Consider the following 26,259-nt stretch of genomic DNA (forward strand, 5'->3'; position numbering starts at 1 on the left):
GTAGCTCAGTCTCAAATGTGGTCAGGCTGACACTGGGCGACATACATATGTATATTAAAATCATAACAATATATGTACCTTATTTCTGGCTATTCACTGAGTTACAGTGAATAAAATGTCAAATAACATATTATACCAAAAAAAAAAAAATCATAATCTTAGTACGAATTAGTTTATACAGGCATTGTAACTCATCCCTACTAAGAATTTGCAACTGTGCATTTGCCAATGTTAAAAAGATTTTCTGTAACAACCACATACATTTAGGACAAGAGTAAAAGACGTACTATTTATTGTTCTTTTGATTTAATTGTATCTAAAATGACAGGCTGGCCAGGAGTATATCATACTGTCAATACAAATTTTTTAATGCAATAGGGACTTATTTGGCAATACTGATTCTCGAAATAACAATATGCTATCAGCATTTTTGCTAACTACTACTACTACTGCTGCTGCTTTTACCACTGCTGCTACTACTAACTACTATTACGTCTACTACTACTACTACTACTACTACTACTACTACTACTACTACTACTACTACTACTACTACCCAAACCTGTACTACTTCTACAAATGGTTACAATGTTCATCCTTAAAAACAATTTTTTCAACATATATTCAAATGTCTTGGGTTGTGAGTTAAAAAAAAAAAAAGATACAGAAAAATACAGTGCAGTCATCTAAAGAGAAGTACCTTCTTGGCCTCCAAGTGGGGTATATGGTCTCCACCATCTGAATATTAATAAGGCATGTTGAACCCTGTGGGTAAAAGGCAAAAAAATGTGACCAGAATGTAAAGAAACTGACACGGAAAAGTCCTTTTTACACACGATACACACACATGCATGCAGCAGTGATGAACTGGCATGACAGCCACTGAGAAGCACAAAGTCATTCTATAACATTATAATAACTGCACGGGGAAACTGATTTCAAATGCACCTATTTCAGAAGAATTATTATAACAGATGTTTTATAAGAATTCAAACCAACCAAAGATACACTTTGATTTCTCAGGCAGTTATTCTCAGATTTATCAGGAGAAAGACTTGCCAACAAAGGCTACAGTGTATATAAAGAAAAAGACATCAGATAATTCTTCAAGCTTTTATTTGAGCATGCTTGAACAAGATCTAGGTCTTGCCAATTCAATAATTTACATCTTGTAAGTTTGGCAACACACACTTATCCTTTGCTAAAGTCACACACAACCATGGCAGAATGCACCCGGCTACAGATTGTAAATGTTATGCAAAATTATATCAAGACCTTGGGACCATCAACATTCACTCACAGAGAACAGGAACTTGGATAAAGTCTGTAAAGATAATATTCTTGGTGAATAATAAACATAGTTGGCCACTGTTATCTGTGTTTGACGGATAATGGGTAATACACAGGGCCATTATGATGATAATTACGTGTGAAAAGCTAGTATGCAAAACTGAAACGGCCATTTCTACATGGTAACATGATCACTATCACCAACTGCACCTAGTCTGTGTCAGCAGTGGGGACATGTTTTAGCCCAGCAAGCTACTGTACCAGCTGAAATTTTCACGTACAGATATTTTCGCGAATTGCTACTTGGAGGACATTTTCGCGTCTTGTTAATTTCGCGGTTGCGAGGGTCTAACTGAACTTAGTTATTCATGCGTTGTTATTTTCGTGGTTCAAAGGTAATTCGCGAAATTCGCGAAAATAAAACCACCACGAAAATTTCAGTTCGTACAGTAAGTTATATCTGCTATGATAAAGGAAAGGCATTTCTATCTAATTCAATGACAAATCAACATAAAACATAATGGCTGGAGGGCAGAATAAACTATATATACTATTACTGGCACATGAAATTTATTCATAATATTTCATTCATAGCCACAATAACATTGAGTAAAATTGATTCCTTTTATATAGCTGTTGAGAAATGTTTTAGAAATATTCTTTTTTTACAATAGCTTATTCTCACATGTACCAAAATCAAACAACAAACTTGCAATTCTGTATCAATTGGTCATGAAACATAAATCTGCCTCCTGGATTCTCTTTCTTTTCTTCTTTCTCAAAAATTCAATTGGCATCTCCATGTCACAGTACAACTTAGTTCTCAAGTTGATGTAACCATGTGACTATTATATGCCATATTATTGTCTTCATTATGCAAAGTGCGTATATCCAGCCATTTATATTACAAACTGTGAGACGTGTTAGCTTAAAGGGATGGTAGGGCCTATTGTATTGGTGGAGATACAGATTGGGCTTTTAACTTTTAGTGAGATACCAAGAAACCACTTATGAAATAATACAGCGCATACCATCCCAAGAGGAATTCAATATTTATTAGACGAAATTGGTTTTGGAATGGCTGAGACATCAAAAAACAAAGTAAAACAAAGCAAACCCATCAAGATGGGTCCCATCTTTTATTGGGATCGCTCTGTTTTGGAAATCTCAGCCATTTCAAAACCAATTTTCATCAAATAAACGTTGAATCCCTCTTGGAATTACATGCTCTTTCATATTTCATAGGAGGTTTCTCATTATCTCACCACAAAAATGTTAGAAACCTGAAGTTAGGTCTCAACCAAAACTATACAATCCCTTTAATATCTAATCACCTGGTAGTGCGGTCCTCTGTGATGTAAGCGATGTCGTAAAACATCAACTTCCCGGACAGGACTGAGAAGGAGAAGGACCCTGGAATAGGGAGGAATGCAAAGAAAGACCAATTGGCAAGTTATCACATGCCAATAAAATTCAAATCAGTAACCCACTGAATACAGCTTTTATTCCCCTTTGTGATAGACTCATCTTCATTAATGCAAGGCTCCTACACCTGTAAGCATACAATGTACCCAGTACTAAAACATCATAAAGCTAACTAGTCCTTGATTTCGGCAAACTAATTCACTGAACTCCCGTAAGGGTCAGAACAAATTCTGTAGCCTCCCTCAGGTTCCAGTGAAGAGCAGAGATACAGAAAAGTTTGAAACACAAGACTCAAGCACCACCTGATTACTGCATATATATTATGGACTCAATGCCTGTTGTTTTGTCACATCCACTGATGATGATTTTTAGGGTAATGCCAATAAAAGTGTAAAAAATATGATTACTAATGAATGAAATACCTGATACTGTGTCCCTTTTGTGGTTTAAAGAAATTGATTCACATTTGTACATTTTCATTCCTTCATATTGATGTAGGTATTCATGAGAGACAGTGTATCAACCAATTTCTGAGTTATTTTGTGAGAAATTCTTTTTTCTGATTTCTGTACAGAAAGAAAAAAAAAATGTTGATGGGATTTATGGAATTCATCAAGTACTATGTGTTGATATTCAGTGTGTGACTTTCATCATCAAGATTGGTGCTTGAATGATTACAAGTACATGTACATTGTACATGAACATTCAATGTCGTAAAATTGCTCAGAAATCATCAAGTCCACTACATCAAGACTGTTCAAGGACCTTTCTCTTCAGGATGCAAGTGCTGTAGAAAAGAGAGTTTTAGTGGCTGAGCCCTACAACCTACCATCTCATCTCTTGCATTCCCGAAGACAAAAAAAAAAAAAAAATTAAGCAAAACCCAATGCAAAAAAATGAAAAAATATCAATACACTACTACAGGGGAGGATTCAGGAATTCTGTAAAGGGGGGGGGGGGGCACAAAGCAGTATATTTACATGTAATACTTCCGGGTTTAGTCAGCTGACAAGCCAAAAAAAGAAAAGGCCTCAACAGAAATTTTCTCATGCCACTTCAGGGTTTCATCAGCTGACAAAGAAATGGCTCAAGCGCACTACCATCAGCTGACAAAGATTTAGTGAAAAAAAAAAAGAACAAAAATTGAAAGGGTGGTGCACAAACCCCCTTTTAATTGTTCGTTTTTATTTCATATCTAAAAAAAAAAAAAATGAGAGGGGCCGTGCCGGCATGCCCTCTCCTGGATCCACCACTGTTTCTACATTTAATATCAAACATGGACACATGGTGGTCACCCCTGGTTGCATGCACACCCCTTGGCCAGTGATATCATTACTCTAGTATGTTACATTTATTGCACTGCATGATATACAATGCTATAGAGTGGGAACCCAGCAAAGGTTTGCTTTATTAAATGTTTTTCTTTTATGGAGTTGGCAGGAATTTTTGAGATGAAAATAGCTGTGATATGAGCTGGTGTATCTCTATGGCCAAAACAAAGTCCTTGCTTGGTGGTACCCTTTAAGTCTCCATGTTGTTGCATTCACCAACTTACAGCCACACAACTCTTGGAAGACCCTGCTCGATTGCATTTCGTCTATGAAAAAGACTAGACTTCACAGTAGTGCATTCTACGAAGTCAATATTTACAATGTGTTGAAGCACCCAATAAATTCCTCTGCTAGCACAGACTACTGTAAACATGCCAAAGTGTTTGAATTCAGCAAGAAGCTTCATGGTTCAGTAAATGCAAAGAAGTCAAAAGGGGGCTGCTGCATCTGCTGAGAAAAAAGGTACCGCTATGGGTATAATGATACATATTATCACTCAGGGGTTATAATGTACAAAAAAGTAGCATTCAGGGAATATGTCGCTATGACATTATCATGACTGCAGAGACCGAAATTTAATCCTTAAGTTTCCTTATAAAAACAAAGACATCAAATATATCAAAAAATATATATACTCGCAAACGCACATACACAATTTATATCGTTTCAGTGAAGGAATGACATATTACTGGTCAAAAAAGAAAATAACATGGATTTAATATGCTACAGAAAACAATATCTTTAATGATATCCACAGAATTTTTTGATCTGCGAGAGTTAGAAGCAGTACGTAACTGTAATTCATGCGTCAATCACAGGATATATATTTCTACAAGCCAGATGGTCTCCATGCCTCATGTCCTAGCCAACCTTATAAAATCTTCCGAAACTGAGCAAACACCATACAGGCATTCTTTCATGACATTCTCCTACCAAACACACTGATTTCATTGATTTGATGCATATCTTGAGAAACACCTCATAGTATCACATACTGTTCCCAATTCAGTGCACGTAAATCATGTTTCCCTTCGAAGTCTGTGAAAACGGTCTCTACACCATTGCTGATTCAGTGGCCCCATTTGATGTGTGAGGCACTCTGTAGGGTGCCGCATCACAACACTGTTAGAATGTTGCATAACATATGAACAAGACAGTCTACTGTGATACAGCACAAAGCATCACAAAAGTTTCAAAGACCCACAGATTCGAGGATGGCAGGATTATTAAAATTTTATGCATTATTCACACACAGATGGGGCCCCAGTCGTTCCATGAATCTATTTCAATTTCTTGCCATGCTGCACTATAATGTACAGTACATGTAAGACTGCCTCAGGAATGTAGGTGGTGGCCTAATTGGAAAAAAATACTTCCTCCTAATGCATACAGTACATTGTACAGGTACGTACGCAAGACTTATTGCACTCATCAACAAAATACGTGGTACTATGTATCCAATACACATGTTTGAAGACACAACTTGCTCTGTGGTACATGTATGTACATATATGCACACTTTAATTTGATGTACTATGCTATAATCATTGTATTTCACAAACAGAAAAGTGTGTGGTATGTTTTGTTTCCTATCAATTTTGTAATTCTCAAGTTTTGGTATGTTCTTACAATATACTTTAGGTTGGATCTTTAGAATCTTTTCATACCCAGTATTCTTCATCCTCACAAAGCTTCAAACTATATATACCATCAACACAAATTTTGCACAGAAGGAAGGTGTTCCTTTTGTAACATAAATTTTTCATTACCCGCTGGAACAGCATTTGACTGTCTCCTTGAATAAGACAGACACTCTGCAAAATTCAATATTCTCAATCAATTACATGTACCGGTATGCATAATTGTAGGAGAGCAGAAATGTTAATGATGTACACGTGACTGTTTTAAAAATTTATATCCAGTCCCATTAGCATTTTATGCATCATTTTTTTTTTCTTATAGCAGTAGATAATGAGGCATTTGTATCACTGACAATCCCATGATTTCTAACGCACATACCATTATTGCAAATGTGCAATAGCATGATTACAACACACACACACACACACACACACACACACAATGTATGAACTATTTAATGCTTATAAATACACAGTAATGCAATTTGGCTAGCTTGCAAATGTGTGAGACAATCAAATTGTGTCTGATACAGTTAAACAGTACATAGGTTCCAGATATACTGTATTTAATACCCCACTCAAAACAGAAAACAAAACCACTACATGTATATTGTGTCCCTTCAATCACATCACAGGCAAAGATACAAGTTGTATCCATTTGAATTGATGAAGTCAATTTCTCCTCTTTCACAGAGCAGAGCTCTGGAAATACCATGTTGCCAATTTCATATTTTGTATGCAACCACAACCATAGTCCATACTGTTACTAAATATGGTATGGCATTGAATTTATTCAAGGAATGTCTTTGGACAGCAATCACCTTTTGCCAAGAAAAAGAATAAAGAAATACAGATGCCACAGAAATTGAGACAATTCTGTGTTTCCATGGAAAAGAACTAGCAAGTCATTAAAATGATCACTTGAACAAAAACTGGTCTGCACGCAAAATGAGACATAAAGACATGGGTGCCGCAGTGAAGATACCACACCAACACATGAGCAATCAGTATCATTTTGCATGTAGTCATATCATATGAGGAAATTTGATCACAATATTAAACTGAATTGCTCTCAGACTACAATGACATTCCAACACCGATGTGCAACAAAATCCACAAGTAACCAAGAGGTTTGATGCTTGGAGTTGGGTTTTGTCAAAGCGTGCTGGTGCATGTGCACACATGAGTACATACCATCTCAGAGATAAACACCGCCATTTTAATGAGATGGAATTGTCAAATCAAAGTACATAAAGCCATCCCCCTCCCCATTCCCCATGGAGACAATTCAATAGGGTATGATCATAGTTTTGAATATGATGTAATATTGACAGTGATATCAGAGCATAATGATGTAGACTTATAAACCATGACAGCTCATTTAGTTGAAGAGGATGTAGCCGAAAGCCTTCATTGCAAGTTTTGACAAGCTATTTTCTATGCCAGTAGCCTACCCTTGGCGACATGTAAATGTACAATTGTAGATTGCAACCTACTCCATGCACTGATAAAACCTTCCCTTACAAGTGTGTCACATCCTTTGACTGTAAGTTTGTAATGTTCAATGAAATTCCTCCTTTTGCCGATCAAATTCTTATGTTTACTTAAATACAGCTGTAGGTCATATATACTTTACAAGTAGTAGCGGACAATTTGTACAAAGGGCAAAAAAGAGTACTGTATACGGCAATATTTTCGCGTACAGATATTTTCGCGAATCACGATATCAGTGGCATTTTCGCGTGTTGTTAAATTCGCGGTAGATACTAGTAGTAGTAGGGTCTACTGCCAAGCCCGAGAAACACGTTCAAACACTTGCCAATGAACTCGTAACGTTTTTCCATTTGCATTGTGACTTCCCAAACATGACAATAGAAAAGACACAGTAGAAGATTTATAAAATGAAACTTGATATTACGGGAACTTGCAGTGAGACACTCACACGCGGCATTCACAAGTACCTACCAAATGTTGCAACAAATAGATGTAGACTACAAAGTTTTAGAACTGAGGTAGCGCTAGCAAAAGTTTTACATGCATCCCTAGGACTCACCCAACCACGTCGAGCCGGTGTTCGTTCACGTAGGGTAATGTAGCACGGAGTTTGCACATTTTAATGCACGTTTATCATCGTACTGCACTTCCAGAATCGGTCGCAATGTATGCACTCATAGTGGAAATTAGCGTACTACCATAGTATGTGTAGGTTACGTACTGGCCGGTGTAACAGCTGCGTTCTGGTCCGGCCAGCGTTGGATGCATTTTGTCATCAATTTGTACATAAGGTAATGATGGGGTAATATTTTCGCGTGTCTTTGATTTCGCAATCAGGCCAAAGCTCGCGAAATTCGCGAAAATAAAACCCTCGCGAAAATAACAGCGTATACAGTATCAATATGAAGCGAACATGTACACAATAACCTTGACATACTGATGTACAGTATGTACATAGGGCACAAGTACACAGCCATGCCACATTCAATTTGGTAGTGGCTTGTAAATTAATCAGTGTAAAGTGAGCACCTAAACTATGTACAGTATGTACCGGTACCGTACAATCGTATGGCTTGGATACAAAATCACAGCACTGAGACAAGGTGAAACGCACACAGTAGGCCTACTGAAAACAAGGGCAGGTTCAGGCCAGGTATGAGTACAGAGTTCAGCTTTTGCAATTAGAATGCAATGAATCAACCAACATCCTACAACATCCTACTTTTTTAGCTAACAACATACATTGTATTACCTCGACATTACCATCATTTTAATCTGCCTCTGAGGAAGTACCATGTTCATTTTTAACAGGCACATAATGAAATGCCAAACAGCCATTTTCCTTCACCTATTTATAATTGATGTACTGTATTGTATAGACTATGCACGACCAGAGCCCACTGTTTAAAGGTACCCACATGTACACGTAATCCCCCAGCATCCCTGTTTAAGTTATTGGCACCTCAGAATCTTCTGCTGGTATAACTTTCATCTAAAATGTCCGATTAAATCTGAAACTGAAAGATTATAGCCAAGGTCTAAGACTCGGTGGACACATTCAAGGTTTGATTACCTTGCAAGTACAGGTAACATAATAACATTACTTTTCAAGAGTAAAATTCACTGAAAATGCCAATTCAACCATGATACATTCCCATGCCTTGTTTACAATGTGCATAAAAAGGCAGTGTACATTTGTATCTGATGGCTTGTATGACTACAGAATAGTTGAATGAGTTCAGGGAAACACCTAACCAATTTTAAGACAAATCATCAGCTGGAAAGGATAGTAAATCTTTCTGGTCAGATCACTTTGCTGGCCTTTAAAATGACCCATCATTATGCCCTATAATCAACATTGCAGTCGTTGTATGACATTGCCTGTGTTTGCCTACAATGTACAATGTACATTGTATGACCTGTTTTCTACATAGTGGTATACAGTACATACTACAATTAATCGTTCACAGCTAGGTCTGCAAAATAAAAGTCGTGCTCTGTTATTGTTGGTCACCAAATTACTGCCTGAAATATGCATTGTATGGCTTATCTCCTCTAGAAGTAAAGCACTACATTTATGAACAAGCTTGATCAAGCTGGAAAATGAAACTGAGGATATCAGTATTTCATGGGGCACTTATGGTGAAATCATCTCAAGCCAAGCGGCTGTATGCTAAGGTTAATTGATATTGATGTCCAGTTTTGATGCATTGAATTTTGATACTTGAGGCTAGTGCTGATTACATTAAGTGGAAAAGAACACTGCATATCACAATATGTTTAGTGCTGAAGTGGAAAAGAACACTGCATACACAATGTATGTTCATGAAAGGAAAATTTCATCTTTGTAAACAAGTGGATTGAGTGAATGCAGCAATATTAGTAGAACACACAAGTGCAAGCTTGAGGAAAATTGGACAATCCGTTCAAAAGTTATGAATTTTTTAAGTTTCTGCTCAGTTACTGCTAGATGAGAAGACTACTACAGCTTATGATGTCACATGTGTAAAACGATATAAAGAACATTACCCAAAAGAAAATTCAACATATTTTCACTTTTCTCGCATAACAAAAGAACACTTGACTTGCCTCTTTCAGAAGGCAGGGGGAACAATATTACCCTAAACATCAGTGATAAGTCAAGGGAATGTGCCAAGTTGAGGAAATGTGCACTTTTATCAAAAAATCAAATTTTGTGAAATTCTCTTTATATTTTTCTTGTATCATTCAAGTATAAAGTGGACTTGTCCTTTAAGTCCAATCATAAAAGGGCACTACATGTATAATAAACTAAAAGGTTGAGAGATACTTTGTCACATTCTTACCTATATGAAGGTGTCCCTGCTTGATCAAAAACCTGTTGATGACCTTCGTCAGCAGAAAGCCAAGCACTCTGGCGTTATAGAAAGTTAGGTACAAGATCCATGTGCAGGCTATGAGGGTGACAGCAAGCGTGGTGAAGAAGACGGTACCGAACGGTGGACCGCTAGGGCCAGAGGATGATGCAGTCCCCACGTCAGGAGTACTGCTGACGGTGGTAGTGGATGCAACTATGGAAGACATGGTAATTCTTGATTGTCAGCGTTGCGCTCCCTCAGTTTGGCTTCAGGTAAATGGCTGTTGGGTCGGGATCGGACTACTTACTGTCCGTGGCGAGATGAGCATCATTGTCACTAGCAGCTTGCTGTTTCTGACAGATTAAATCAAGAAGGAAAGATGACAGTTACAGATTTTAATCCACAATGGTAATAAACATCAAGATTAAAGTATGCCACACTTCTAGAATATCACATTGAGTTTAATACTGAGAAGTCAGAACTGTCAATACGGTTGGAGGCTTCCATACACATGTCCCCTCTGCCTGTGAGCCTGTGTCATGACATGAATTGGTCTTTATGTTGTTGTTGTGTTTTTGTTTTTGTTTTTTCACCAGCACTGGAAAATTCAAATTGTTTTGCAGCTCAGGTGATTTTTAAGTCACCTTGATACTTCTTACAATTCACTCTTACTAATACTACATAACAATGTATACGCCTACATATAAGATAGGTCAAAGACATTGCAGACATGTGTACACACATCGAGTGCTCTCATATACTTGTAACCCGCACAGCTTACACTGACTGCTTAGTATGAGTGGCTACAAAAGATTTGAACGGGTGTGTCTCTGTAATACAAGATTGAGTAGTATCAGGTGATACTGGTCTAACTGACAAAATATTTGTGCGGTGCCCTGAGGTTTGGAGGCATGTCAGTCATGGTTTCAAACATATTTTGTAATTGTATGAACTTCACTCACACTATGTTTTTTTTTTGTTTGTTTTTTTTTTTTACCAGTAATCTTCTGTATGAGGTCAGTGATCAATTTATCTCTCACAATTGTAGGCCCTATTGTGTACCACAGTTTATAACATCACTAGAACAGTGTACCTGTACCAGTACTAAGACAGTGAAAGATTTTCACAGGGAGTAGCATTTCAAAGCATACAACATAAATGCACACTAGATGAAAAGACGTACAGTACCGGTACACTGTACAAAATTGTACATGTGCTGAAACTAGTACTGTACGAGCTGAAATTTTCGCGTACAGATATTTTCGCGAATTGCCACTTGGCAGACATTTTCGCGTGTTGTTAATTTCACGGTTGCGTGGGTCTACCTGAACTTAGTTATTCGCGCGTTGTTATTTTCGCTTGTTGTTATTTTCGCGGTTCAAAGGCGATTCGCGAAATTCGCGAAAATAAAACCACCGCGAAAATTTCAGCTCGTACAGTATTGTGTACTTGTACAGGTAATTTGTATGTGTATGACCAAGTACAGTATTTCATCTAAATTCTCCCCTCGACCCAAATACATTGCTACTGGGAAGATAAAAACTTGAATGATGTACTGTAAAACCAGAACTGTGCAAGAATTTCACAAGAGCCAAGATTCACGAGATCAAAATGCTCACAAAAGTTCTTGCTAACACTTTATGCATTGAATGCTCTGTGGCAATTTGCGAAAATTTCACGCCACGAAAAAGGCTGTCAGCTCCAGTGAGCAGAAAATTTCCTGCTGCGGAAATATCTTGCTTTACAGTATGCACCACTAATGTTTCCAAGGGCGATAATTATTGCAGAAAATAAACAGATGGTGGTCTGTCTTAGCTCAGCCGTCCACGTTGAACTCTTCCCACTATAACAATGGCATTGCAAGGTACGTCTCTTGAGAATCAAGTGATAATGCACAGTGTAGATATCCAGGACATAAAAGTTACAAGCAACATGTTCAATATGCAAAATAAAAAAAACAACAACAAAATCACCACGAAAAAACAAACAAGAAATTCAATTACTTTATAGGGAAATCATGTGGCACTTAATGGAAGTCAGCACTAAAATTATTGACATTTATAAACATTCACCTAATCACTCAATAACACAAATAAGCTCTCATTCATATGCCTACTAAACATACACCTGTACCTGCACTGTACAGTGTACAAAGGGACTTTTCAAAGTCAATTTGATAGATTGCTAAACAATCAGAATGTCGGATGATGAGCAGTTTAAAATACTTTCATAAACCCTGGTGTTATTGATACGGTCATTAGAAATGTAATAGTACTTACTCTCTTGTTTGTTTCTTTTGTTGTTGTTTTGGGGGAAAGGAGGGACTGGTGCTATATTTAACTAAACTGACATGTTATGCCTTCAGCTATAAACAATGTATCTTCCTCGTAATGTATCACATTTTCTTGTAAAATTTATGTGCATTTTCTACTACTCTCTACCTTTAAAGGTAGGGAATCCCATTTGCATGCCTTAAATGAAGAGTTGTATAAATAAAGTGGTATGTTGAAGAGAGTATCATTTTAGAAACTCCCATAAAGTATTGAAAGTGGAAGGTAACATTTAGTACATTTTTATTTACCGTTAGATTTTGAATTGAATTTTTTTCGGGGCTCACCGTAAATTCCAGTACATTACTAGGCTACCTTTGCAGACCCATGCACTGCATGTGTGTCCATCATGTATATTTTGTGAAGAAAGTTCGTAAAAACTTACAAACATTTCTATATACATTCCTACCACATACTCTATATGTTATTACATCAGCTCTTATACTTTTAGATTTGTGTTTATAGATTAAAAAAAATACAGAAGACTGCAACAAAAAGGCTTAAGTGTGGCTGACACACAGAACTACTGAGTAGTTGAGTTTTGTGCATTATTCAAATTGTAGATAACTGTTGACTTCCAAATTTCTCAGTAGTGGCCTAAACAAGTCCCCTGAGGTTTATATCTAATGTTTTGCTGCATTTTGGGAGGTCTGTAAAAGGTATCCCCTACCTTTAAACCTGACACATGTCTCAAATCCCTACTAACTGCTCTTGCCTCACCATGGATAGAGAGATAATGTAAAGACTGTCGGGGGCAAAGCATCACGTATCAAGACAAGAATGATGCCCATGACCTCACGGCAGCCACAGCTACAACTGTATGACTCATGATCATCAGAACTTGGTGGGAGCACAGGTCACAAGTATCACATAGGTGGCATGTTACATATGTACATGTAGAATCATGGGAAGTTTTTTTTTTCTTTTTTTTTTTTTGGGGGGGGGGGGGGGGGGGATGGCAGGGATACATACAAGTATAATGTACTTCAATAAGCCGGGGATGTGGCGGCGCCCGTTCGTGTCCAAATTTTGGTGACTGGGCAAGTCCAAGATAACGCGCGCGTTACAGGTGTACATATGGGACATTCAGAGACTTTTATGACCTGAAAAATAGTGTTAATGGCCGTTGATCATATTGAACTTTATCATGGTGATCGATATCTAGGAGAAGTATAATCATTTAATGTAAAAAATGGAGAAAAATGACCCTGACAATTATATTCTAGTAGAGAAAATATGTGCCGTTACGTATGGGGCCAGAAAACTTTTGTTTTTTTGAACATTTTTTTCAACCGCAAAACTCTCTAAAAGTATTTCATTCTACAACTTGTAACTCACTGTGATGAAAGTCACAACACTCAAGATTATTAGAGGTAAGTTTCAAGTCATGAGGCAAAAAGTATTAATTACAGGTTCTAATTACAGACAGGCTGACATGTTACGTATGGGACACTTTGTCCCCCATTCGTTTAGTGTGTGGAGAACCATGTTTATGGGTATTTTGCGTAATTATTGAAGTAAAATCAGTTGAAACTACTCAAATACTGAACCAGATTGTCAAGGGAACAATATTCCCCAAATATTTACCGTCATAATCATATTTAATCATATTTTATATTTTTATGACCAACCTGAGTATGCACGCCCTGTATTTTTATCAGGATAGTTACTACTAAATAACTGAATAGCAAAGTGTTTACTTCCACTGATGAAGGGCAGTTTGCCATTCAGTTTTAATAAAAAACAACTTGACACAAGAAATATTAACCTTAATAAAAATGCAATACCTGCTGCGTGGAACCCCACTGATCAAGTAGGTCTGTCTAGCAATCAGGTTGTTGATTTGAGTCACACCTCAGTATGTATACCCATGATTTTTGTCATGGCTACTACACTGTACTAAAAACTGAAGAACTGAGATATCCACAAACGTGGTGTCCTAATAAAAGGTGAGTCACATTTTTCATTAGGACCACTTCGTTTTACTTTGCATTTGTTTGTTTTTTGATATCTTAGCCATTTCAAATTGGATCTTCATCAAATAAACTTTGAATTCCTCTAGTCTTAGAATTGTATGTTCTTTAATAATTCATGTAAGTAGTTTCTAATCATCTTGTAAAATGTTGAAAACTGAATCCTAATTTCTACAAAAACTATACCATCCCTTTAATTCTGATTTTCATTGTGTATTTTGGCATTTGCCCCTCCCCCTTTCTGAAAACTGTTCAGTCAAGTACATGTATTGCTTTAAGTGTCTATTATAACTCAAAAGTAGCTGCAAAGTTGGGATGCTTTCTGCAGGATGATTGACGATTTGTGTATTGGGAGAACTTCCCAGCTAGCTACATGTACATGCATTCACATGCACTATGTATGAGGATGTCCCATACGTAACGCATTTGTCCCATACATAACATTATTTAATTGCCTAATCAAAAATATTTTTTACTATTTTTTCTTCTTTCTGTGGTATTTAACTTCTTTAAACAATAAATTACAAGTTCCCAAAAGGGCATTCAAATAACCTTAGAAATTTCAGAAAAAAACCTTAAAAATATCCTCAATTTGTTACGTATGGGACATCTCGTGATACATATGTAGGACACAAGCTAATTTGCATAATCATTTGCATAATCCCAAAATTTTCATACCAAGTTAAACTATTTGATGAACTTCTTATGTCCACATATCAATCAAATATGATTTGCTTTCCTTTGAATAAATATGAATTTTTATAATGTCCCATACATAACGCTGTATTTTACATTTATGCAAATGAAGCCCTTGAAATTTGCATAAATTTACATAATATCATATTTTCCTCCCTGGAAATCAAAACTTCAACTCATAAGCTTCAAAATGATACCAAACATGTCAATATTCAGCAAAGGTGAAATTTTGCCTTCTGAGGGGACCTTATCTTGGACTTGCCCAACTCTGCAATTGCATTCAGCCCTTGTACAGGTATTTATTCACTGCATCGGCACGTACGGAGATTTTAAAATTCTTTTGTGTTTTTGAGGATACCATCACAATTTGTGCTTGCGATAAGCGAAAAATCTCACAACAGAATGGCAGAATTTTTCAATTCTTAGCGCTTTTCCGGCGACCCTGATTTTTGCACGGGACCTAATTCGCGCACGCTTTGGAAAATTTGCGGCGATTCTGCGTTTTTGACGGCAAAATTGGGGATTTTAGATGGATTTTTGGAAGTGATTCAAGCACTTTCCTGTGGTGAATGAGTGTGCCAATATGTGAAACGATGTGATATGCGTGTGTTGTGACAGTAGAATTTGCTGGCTTGTGATAAGTGATAAGTGTCCGGATTTTGGAGGCCGGCCGAAAATTGGGGCTTTTACTCTATTATAAATACATATCATACTGACAATTAGCATATCTGGAGCTATATTTCTTGTAGTCATACCATCAATCTAATAAACTTAGTAGGCTTAATAGCATTAACCCAGTACTTCAACTACCATTACCTGTACTGTTAGTATATAAGTAATATTTGTATATAATGCTAATCATCTACAAAGCCTCTGGCTGGCCTGTATGGGATCTAGCTGCACATCAGTGACATTGACACTTCTTCTTTTCTTTTCTTCTAGTTTTTCTGATTTTTTAATAAAGTAAGTGTGAATTAGATTAAATTTCAAATGTATTTTATTGATCTGAGAGTTCATATAATAGGGTCTAATAAGCTTTACTTACTTATTTAATCACCCTCTAATATGATTTTCTCTTCTTGTTTCAATAATTTAAATAGTACCGGTACTGTAAAATTGGATAGTTTCACACAACTGATTTTTTGTACCCCGCTGAGTAAGGTGAATTTCACATGTTTTTAAAAATTTTCTTCAGAATCAAGATGCTACAGGTGTACATAGTGGCACATATTACTTAAGCAAAAATATCTGGGTTCTAGTTCTCTCAAATAACTTTGATGTCTTTGTGATCATATTCATCACAGCTGGTGCCACATTTTTAAAAGTGGGGGGCAAAAACAAAAAAGCCCTTCAGCGCAATTTTCCGGTGCCACTTCCAGGTTTGTCCAGCTGACGAGCAAAAAAAAAAAAAAAAAAAGAAAAAAGGAAAAAAAAAAAAGAGGAAAAAAAGGTCTTCCTGCACTTCTTCTACTACTAACTTCCAATTGACTTCCAGTTAAACAAACAAACAACACTTTTTTTAACCACATTTTCTTTTTTTTCCTGGTGCCACTTCCAGGGTAAAAAAGGTGGGGGGGGGGGGGGCAAGTGGTTAGACCCTATGTATTCCTATGTATTATATGCAACAACAAAAAAGTTTTGCATTGCTGTTCTCCTCTAGAATTAATATGTAGTCTCTGTGAAGCATATCCCCAACCATTCTACATACTGTCCTGATCCTTCTGTCTAACAAGGGTTAGATTCTGGTAAGCTGGTCACCTGATAGACAGAAAAATCTGTTTGTCCGGAGGAGCCTTTTATCATTTTTTGACTTTTTTTTTTTTTTTTTTTTTTTTTTGGGGGGGGGGGGGGGGGGGGCTCTCCTCCGTAGACATAGTAGGAGGGGATCCATGAAGCCAGACGTAGTCTCCATGGAACATATCCCCATCGACCAATGAGATACAGGCTGATCTGTCGGTGAATTCACCTGATAACCCCGCCCTCCCTGGTTAACAATATAAATGCAACACTACAGCACACTTCACAGATTCTTCTTATTGTTTTCTTGTTTACTTTCATTTTTCTTTTTTTCCCTTGCCATTGCATTGGCTTTGCCTTTGGCCTTTACTAAACGTCATTAGTCTCTAGTGTCTTTATGAAAATAACACTAACGTCAATTACCAGTACCGTATAGTCGCCACTTGCGTGTATTTCCTATGCACTCCTGGGTTGGCGAACTAACGATAGGCACTGAATTAGTTAGCATTGTGCATGCATCATCGCATTTAAAAAACTTTGTTAATCTGCCACCTGAAATCCATTCGAAATCAAAAACACTCTCGCACTAAAATTGGTTTTGTCACCTGTTACATATGGTAAAATACATTTGTTTGGATTACAATTATTTGTGTTTTTATGGAGGAAAATAGTGAATTAGGAATGTCTTTTGAGAGCGAAGAAAATCCGTTGCCCTAAACCCAGCTGATCTCCGATAGCAGCGCTATCGATGTGAATGTCTGGCGACTTTACGTAGTGGCGACTTAATGGTAATCGACGTTATAGACACGTAAACGGTGACACTAAATTTACAAACAGAGTCAAATGAGAATGCTGAATGCTGGTCCTCTCTGAGTCTGAGGTGAGGCACGGGCTCTATAGAATCTATTCTAGTCACTGCACAGTCCAGAGACCGTCATAATTTCTAGCCAAACAAGTTAGTTCTCACTACTTCTCAAAGCATGGGATGATTTAACTTAAACAGCCCAGTCGTCAACAGCGTCTGGTCGGGCTAGGGATGATTAGGCGGGGCCTGCAGCCAGCGTCAGGGCCGCCGGGTTCGTGCACTCAATGAACTCTGGACGCGGGACGTTACTCGTGTACAAAAACGTCTGCGAGGCTCATTGCCTCATTCATTGCAAACCGGGCCCGCCGCTCCGGGGCCTGGCCGAAAAACACAGTCAACAGAACCAGTGATGGTGTACACACCAGCATACGACAGGGCAGGGCAGGCGTACTTACATTCGACATCATCGTCGTCGTATGATCAGTCTCGATGATTACGAGCGCTCGTTGAATCACATCGTGGAAATGGAAAAACGCCAGACTTGCAACTCTTGCAGAGCATTTGTCTTTGTCAGACAACAGTGCAGAAGGGGAGCTAATTAATGAGAGAGATAAATTGACAGCTCTAGAGAGGCTGAGCTAGTTTGCCGTCATTCGGGAGGTTCCAGCGACATCTACGTACAATAACTCTACGGATCGGACTAATTACGTGCGCCTAGCCTCGCATCAAGCGACCTCAGCTCAGTTCTGTTTGGCTAGCATAATGAATGATTATGATGACTAGAAATAGAATATCTTTTTGATTTCTCTCTACAAACAGGTTTATGCGATTTTGAATTAGCTCATATCTATTTAATTTCAAAATGATTATTTAAAAGAAATTTAACTCATCTGCAATAATCTGAATTTTCACATTTCTAAAGTACCGACTGTTATCACCTCTACGATTTTCTAAGCAATCTACTAGTAGTACATCCAAGATGGCAACGTCCAGGGGAGTCGGCATGTGCAGACTGGCTAGAGTTTTCAGTCAATCAAAGAGTCAGACAAATCGAGCAAGGGCATTTCGTTCGTTTTCTTCCATTCCAGTGGTGAGCAGCAGCGTAAATCAAGGTATGTTTAACGATTTTGCCAATTTTTAGTAGCTTGAATTTACTCCGTGAACCGTTCATTCACGTTGTCCCTTTTAACCACAGCTAACGGGAGTAACGTTAGAGTTTAGGCCTAGTCTAGACTATGTAAATTTATTTTGTTGTGGAAGAGCTTCGCATTCGGGCTGGCTCTGGCGCGGGCGCTGCTGGATTCTGGTCACACCGCGCCGCCGTGAATTGAGATGTTCTTGTTCTATGGGCATGGGTTTTAATCACAGCACACAGGCACGTGCATTTCGTGCACTCATCCGCTCATCGTGTAGGAAACTTCTGTCCATGATCGGCTACTGTAACTACCAGATTTAAACTTAGATTTAATTTACTTGCATAGTATACAGTAGGCACTGATAGCGCACAGAGATCTAGGTTTAGTGCTTGTGTAAAATTTACTTTCGCACTAACTATACCATTGTATACACAGCCCAGTCGCCACAGCAGCGACCGAGTCTTGAGGTAGCGATTGATTGAGGTTTGGAGTTGTTGTTTGTGTTGCATGTGTGTACAGTTGTATTTGTGTGTGTGTGTGTGTGAATGAAAGAAGATTGTGAAAAATGTGGTTTATAAGGCAAAGGTGAAAGAATATAAAGAGAAGGGATAGGGAAAGAAGGGAAAGGAAATGAATGAAAAATACCAAAAAGGTAAACCTGGAAAAATGAAAAAAGGGAAAGTAATAGAAGGTACACTTAAAATAAAAACAAAATATAATGGAAGCAAAGAAAAAAGATAAACTTGCATTACAGTGTACAAAGGAAAGCAAGGGAGAGATGGATATGTTTGAAACTTAGAAAAGCTGAAGGCAAAGAAGAATTAAAGATTGAAAAAAAAAAACACATTGCAGGTAGAATAATAGAATAAGAATAATAGAATCAGAGATGAATCAAAAGTGGTTGAAAGCAAAGATAGATAGGATTAGGAAGGAAAGAAAGAATTATACCTAGGTTGAAAAGGAAATTGATAAAAGGATACATCAGAACAAAACATAAAAAAGAGGAAAGAAAGGAAAGATACAAGATGGAGGGAAAGATAACCCATGAAAGAAATAAAGAACAATCAAACAGCTGAATGAGTAAGAAATTGAGAAAGGTAGACAAGAGGAAAACCACAAAGAAATAATGAATGCAGTGCAGGAAGGAAAGGAAAAGTTAGGAATACCTGAAAATGAAAGAAGAGAAGAAAGAGAAAGATATGGGCCTATAAGGGGATGGACAGACACGCACTCAACCACTATGTTAAGAAGCTACAACCAGTACCCCAAGACTTGGCTGAGGAAAAGAGAAGAACAAACTCAAGCTTTTCGAAGATACCATAGAAAAAGCCCACTGTGATCCCTAGTATTCTTAGATGAAGTGATCGACCCTTAGTACATTTGCTGAACATATTCGTGCTGTGCCAATTGCTTGTGTGCAAAGCAGCATTTCAAGCAATCAAGATTTTGTGACACTTTTGAAAGTGTTAAAACTTCATTTCTATTCGACTCTGGAGACTGGGATGCAATTATTTTAGGTTACTTAACTAGGGTCAGTTTATGCATGTTTCGAAATCATTTGACGAAGAGGTGGAAGTACACTGACGCCTACTTGCATTGCCATTGCATCAATTTGCCAGCATTGTCGTTGACCTCTTCTCATTTCCTGCAATTAGATTGTGTGAAATTTGATCATGAATGATTATGAAAGGCAATCAATACTGATCAATACGACAGTAAAGAAGCACAATGTGTAATTCAATTTTATCACACAGAGAGGTGATGTATGCCGTATAAATGCAACATTTTCTGCAAGATTAGAACTGGAAGTGTCTTTTAAGTTTGGCCATTTCTTAATACTTGATATTTTTAATCTTATAGGTTCTACCCATGACCAGTTTGTTGACTGAAAGATCATGATCTGTCTGTAAAACAAGCTGCCCATATTTTGACCATAACCATTTCTTTTGGCCATTGTGTTGGTATTTCACATAAGCTGCAAGAGAATGAGCAGCAGCAGTATTGGTGTACATACATGTATATTCTTGTGGGTGTCATGAACTCAACAGGCACAAATGCTTTACTGCTTACTATTTACTGTTGATCCTTGCACAGTACACAGCTACATGAACTTTAAGGTTTTGAATGGTCATGTGCTTGGCATTGTAGCTAATGTCTGGTAAGTATGACTCTGTTGGTGGTCTCATTTAGCCACAGTTTTGTGAATACTGCCTCAACATTAAATGTAATTGTCCCAATCTCTCACACAGTTTCTTGGCTGTTGTTCTTTTTTGCATGTTTGTGTTTTAAAAGATCACCAAAGAGTGCATCAAAGGCACTGTATATCTATACCATCACGGCACATTGGCAGATTACAAGGAGGATGCGTCAGGTTTTACTCCAACCCGACAGAAGCAGAGCCTACCTCAGAGAGTGAGGGGAAGAGTGAGCCGGCTGAACCCACTGAGCCTGAGCACAACATCATCCAGGATTCTGAAAAGTCAACAGGTTGGTCACTGTCTTTGGAGTACTGTTCACTTTGATGCTCTCATGGCTACAAATTAACATGGACAGAACAGCCATGCTGGATCAAATCTTCGGGAATAAAGCTTGCTTTCATACTTCAGGTAGTACTTTCCATGCGCTATGTCATATTAGATTGAAATGTGGTATGTACAGTCGCATACCACATTTTCTGAGCATACCTTTTTTGATAGATTTGTCTGTGTTTGATCGTATACATGTACCCTCAGTTTGATTTGTCTGTTTTGTTTTTTTCCTTTGCATGTGTTTGCAATCATCTAAAAGGTGCATCCCAGCAACATGACTTCCAAGCAGAAACCAAGATGCTATTGGACATTGTTGCTAAATCCTTGTATTCAGAAAATGAGGTGAGAACATAAACTTGTATGTAACTGTGAGATCGCAGCCCATGACAATCCGAACTCCTTTTCAGCATACTAACTTGTTATTAAAGGGATTAAAGAAACTGAATGGGAGATGATTTCTGTTGAAAGTTTTTAAAAGTCTTGGCTCTGGAGATAGTTGATTGCATTTAAGAATTTTAAGAATTTACATCATAAAATGTATGTAAGACAGTTTATACTCAAAGTATAGTTTTGGAAACCTATAAGAAAAAACCAGTTGTGATTGAAGCCAAGGAAAAACATTCCGGTATACCATAAAGATAAGATTTAGGTGGGAAAACTACTTGTCAAAACATATCAGCTGTTGCAACGTATATTTGTGTCAACAGACACACTAATCATTGTCAAGTTACATATCTTTCAAATAATCTGACACATGATTGCTAGTCCTATCTACACACTCATATTCCTTATTTATCATAATTACTGATGAAGAAAATTGGTATATTGTGATTTTTCGTAATTTTGACACATTACCCAAAAAACATTAGATGTTGAACAATGAAGTCTTCCAAAAAAGTTGAGACAAATTGTTCTCACAATGATTTCGTTGTGAATATGCACTAGAGATGAATTGATAGCAACCACAGGTGTAGGCAATCAGGCTGGTAAACAGTAGTGAGGATAGTAACTAGTTATAGCAACAGGTTTATGAAAGAAAAACATGACTGGTGTCATATATTCATATCTCAATGACATTTTATTTTGAACTCATCTAATTGTAAAATGTGAGAAAAGACTGCTTCAAAAACAGATTAATTTACGGCGCTTTGCCATACTTACCCATCCCAATTTTACAATTGCTATTCGTCCCCTCAACGCGAATAGCCACCGGTAATTTCTTTGCATTTTCCCTTTAAGCCCCTGAGAACCGAAGCGGGAAACCCCGCCAGGGGCCTATATAAGCAGCCCTCGCGCTGCGCCCTTCCTCTTTCGTTACCGCGCGACTTCATGAACACCGGTCGAAATCTTAACTGTACTCGATAACTTCAAAGTGTGACTACAAACACGGCCCCTATTATCCCACTTACAAGGATGTCTGACAAACAAAATGAGTCGGCGAAGGCAAAGCCGAACTCAAAAGGAAATCCGGCGAAGGAAAAGCCGAGAGAGAGAAATGAAAACGTAGAAAGTAAGACCCAAAACTCCGCGGCGAAGGGAAAGCCGCCGGAGAAGAACAGCGGCAATGCGGCGGTGCAGTCAGCAAAGAATAAACCACACGAACGCGCAGGCGAGCCCGCAACTCCTATCCCACCCGCCACTGGTTCAGAGAAGAAATCTCCCCGTAGCGTGACATCCCAAACCTCACAGGGAACTAGAGGAAGAAAAAGAAAACCCTCCTCTCAAAAGAAAAACGAAGGGACTCCCGCTAAAATACCAACCACAGGCACAAATACCCTCCCAAACCCGGAAGATGCGGGGGAGTGGCTCATAAAAGCCCTACAGAACATAATTCCGAAAGGAATAATCCCCATCGAGACTGCCTCCGCTGTAGCGGGTAAGGAAACGAGGCAGCCACGCTCCTCGGGAGGGGTATCGACCTTCCCCGACCCAGATCCACTAGACGTAACTGGCGAGGAAAACTACGATTCGAGCCTAGGTAGACCCTCCCGATCCCATATTCGCACTAGCTATTACACGCAGTCGCGATCTCGGGCAGCCCGCGAAAACAATCCTAGCGGAGAACGTCGAGAGAAGGACAGAGACGCAGAAATTTCAATCATGGGAGAGTCTGATTCAGATCTCGATTACCATCGGCCACGCATTTCTAGCCGCGCCAGAAATTGGAGAGATTGCTCTATTAGCTCATTCTCGGAATCGGGAAATAGTGTTAACACAGCCCGCTACGCTTTGGTGAAGGGAAATCACGACCCAGAGAACGCACTAGCGGACTCTGTATCAGAGAGTGAACCTATTAACTCCGTTGCGGCGGCACGCACCGCTCGCTTGACATCACGTACCAGTGCTGCGCCCGATGACAACGATGACACAACGTCTGCAGCGTACATTCTGACCAAATACTGCCCTCAGCTGGCCGCCAGCGAGCAGGCAAAAGAAACAGAGAAGTCGATCTTCCGTATACATTCTACACTCGGGGACACACAAAACGCGAAGAAAAGCGCAGTTAAGATGGATGCCCCGTATAAAGACTGCTTCAAAAAGCTAGACCAACAGCGTACACAAATGAAAATATGCTCGAAAGAAGTAAATCAAAACTTTCGAATCGCGGAAGACGACTACGAAAAGTTTCTCACTACCCCGTCAGTCCCAGACGTAGCTTTTCGCGTTGGCGATGCGAGTGTGAAAAAGCAGGGCAATCCGAATAGCCTGCGATCACGCAACTTCCGAAATAGCGAATGGCATCTGTCAGCCATCGATGCTTCAGCTAGAGCGTCAATGCGACTTGCGATATACCAAGGTTACCTCACAACCGCCTTCCTAGAAGCGGAAAGACTTGGCGTCGACGAACAAGACAAAGAAAAAATCGGGGACATGCTATCAAAGGTGGCAGACATCCAGTACGAACAGGCGACACGTACTGCCCTCCTTTGCACACGGCTACGACGGGAGAAGGTGATAGAGGGTCTGCAATTAGACAGAGATGCAGCAAAAGCCCTCATGAAAGTCGAGACCGAGGGAAAGGACCTGTTCAGTGGTAAGTTCCAGTCCATCCTCGATGAGAATATCACCGCTAGCACTACAGCCGATAAGACGATATACAAGTTGTCTAGACCTACATACAAGCCTACTAGGCCCTTCAGCAGTACTGGTAGACATCAGGCAAACTTCTCGAACCAAGACAGAGTGCCAGCCTACCGCCGTCAGTATCGGCGTGATGCCCCCTACACGGGCAGACAGAGTAGACCCACTACTAGCACTAGTAATCCACAGGACAATTTTCGTGGCCAAAGGGCTACATGGCATGGAAGCAAAGGTGACAAAAGACCTCAACCCTTCTTCTCACAAAGTGTGCACAAGAGTGCAAGGGGATCACGAGACCCTAGACCACAATTCTGACTATCTAGACCCAGATCTGCTCCAAATCAACAATCAAATACCAGTCGGGGGGAGACTACAGTGGTTCGGAAAAGAAGGGGAAGACATCTCTCAAGACAAATGGGCCATAGCTATTGTCCAGACAGGCTACGCCCCTCAGCTAATCACTCCCGCAGAACAGATAAAGATCTACCAGAAAACTCCCCTACCCAAAGACCCAGAAAAAAGAACAGCTCTCCTTCAGGAAATAGACACCCTACTGCAAAAACAAGTAATAGACGAGGTAACACAAGACTCCCCATTAATCCTATCTCCAGTGTTCCTCGCCCCAAAACGATCGGGGGGATTTCGGATGGTACTGAACCTAAAAAAGTTGAACAAATTTCTATCCAACCAAACCTTCAAAATGGAAACCCTATCCACAATCCTCCCAACTGTAAAACCCACAGACCTCGCAGTTACGATAGATCTGAAAGACGCCTACTATCACATTCCCATCGACCACGACAGCCAACGCTTGCTAGGATTCTCAGTAAACAACAGGTACTTCCAATTCAAAGCCCTACCATTCGGACTAAAATCGGCGCCAAGAATTTTTACAAGATTAATCAGGATCCTAGCAGGAGAACTCAGAAGAAGAGGAGTCACTCTATTCTGCTACCTAGACGATTGGCTCATTTTGGCTCCATCCCACGAGATAATCACTGCCCACCTGAAAATGACAATAGACCTAGCCACCCATCTGGGATTCATAATCAACTTGAGAAAGTCGAACACTACACCAACAACAGACCCAGAGTTCTTAGGGGCCAAACTGTCCATACCCCGGCTAGTAGCCTACCCAGTGGAACACAGAGTAGAGAGAGTAATGACAATAGGGAAGAAACTACTGTCGACAACAACGTCGAAGGCAAGACTGTGGCTAACCTTCTTAGGACTCTTGTCGAGTCTGGTAGACGTGGTACATATGTGCAGGATGCTAATGCGACCCATCCAACTTCACCTGCTGAAACATTACCGACCCAAATATCATCCCCTCGACAAACTAGTCCCTCTATCACCAGAGGTCGCAACTGCAATACAGAGGTGGATAAATTCTCGTGTACTACACAAAGGAAAACCAACGAGGAACCCCTCCCCCTCTTTGACAATAACTACAGATGCATCTCTCCAGGGCTGGGGAGCTCACATCTCAGACAAGAAAATTTCGGGATGTTGGGGGAGAGAAGAAGCAAAGCTGCACATAAACGTACTGGAAATGAAAGCAGTCCAGCTGGCACTGAGAGAATTCCAAACACAAATAACGAGCAGATGCATACTGATAAAGTCAGACAACATGACAGTAGTGTCGTACATAAACAGGCAAGGGGGCACAAGATCCCCAACCCTCTGCCGCCTGACAGTGCAGATCTTAGAATGGTGTCTAAAACACAACATCTCTCTGAAAGCATGCCACATACCCGGGAAGGAGAACTACATAGCAGATTTTCTATCCCGCGGGAAGTATCTCCCCAACGAATGGCAACTCAATCGGGAAATAGCGCACAGAGTAATCGATATAACGCAGTCTCAGATCGACCTGTTTGCATCCTCTCTAAACAAACAACTTCCCATATATTGCACGAAACATCACGACCCACAAGCCTTTGCAATAGACTCACT

The 26,259-nt window shown here is 39.2% G+C and overlaps 2 protein-coding genes across 2 annotated transcripts in view; one reads left to right on the plus strand and one right to left on the minus strand.

The window, feature by feature from the left end:
* Positions 1–10,243, minus strand: part of LOC140235451 (bridge-like lipid transfer protein family member 1) — a 98,939-nt gene extending 88,696 nt beyond the window's left edge. The window contains exons 1-3 of the mRNA XM_072315478.1: positions 10,006–10,243; positions 2,625–2,703; positions 701–765 (exon numbers count right to left, since the gene is read on the minus strand). Coding sequence (XP_072171579.1) covers positions 701–765; positions 2,625–2,703; positions 10,006–10,243 — 382 coding nt within the window. The remainder of the gene's footprint in view (positions 1–700; positions 766–2,624; positions 2,704–10,005) is intronic.
* Positions 10,244–18,536: 8,293 nt separating this feature from the next.
* LOC140234588 (heat shock protein 75 kDa, mitochondrial-like) overlaps positions 18,537–26,259 on the plus strand; it is a 32,124-nt gene continuing 24,401 nt past the window's right edge. Inside the window, exons 1-3 of the mRNA XM_072314613.1 lie at positions 18,537–18,670; positions 20,987–21,181; positions 21,482–21,564. Coding sequence (XP_072170714.1) covers positions 18,538–18,670; positions 20,987–21,181; positions 21,482–21,564 — 411 coding nt within the window. The 5' untranslated portion in view covers position 18,537. The remainder of the gene's footprint in view (positions 18,671–20,986; positions 21,182–21,481; positions 21,565–26,259) is intronic.

This window comes from Diadema setosum, chromosome 11, assembly GCF_964275005.1.
Source record: "Diadema setosum chromosome 11, eeDiaSeto1, whole genome shotgun sequence".
NCBI lineage: Eukaryota > Metazoa > Echinodermata > Echinoidea > Diadematoida > Diadematidae > Diadema > Diadema setosum.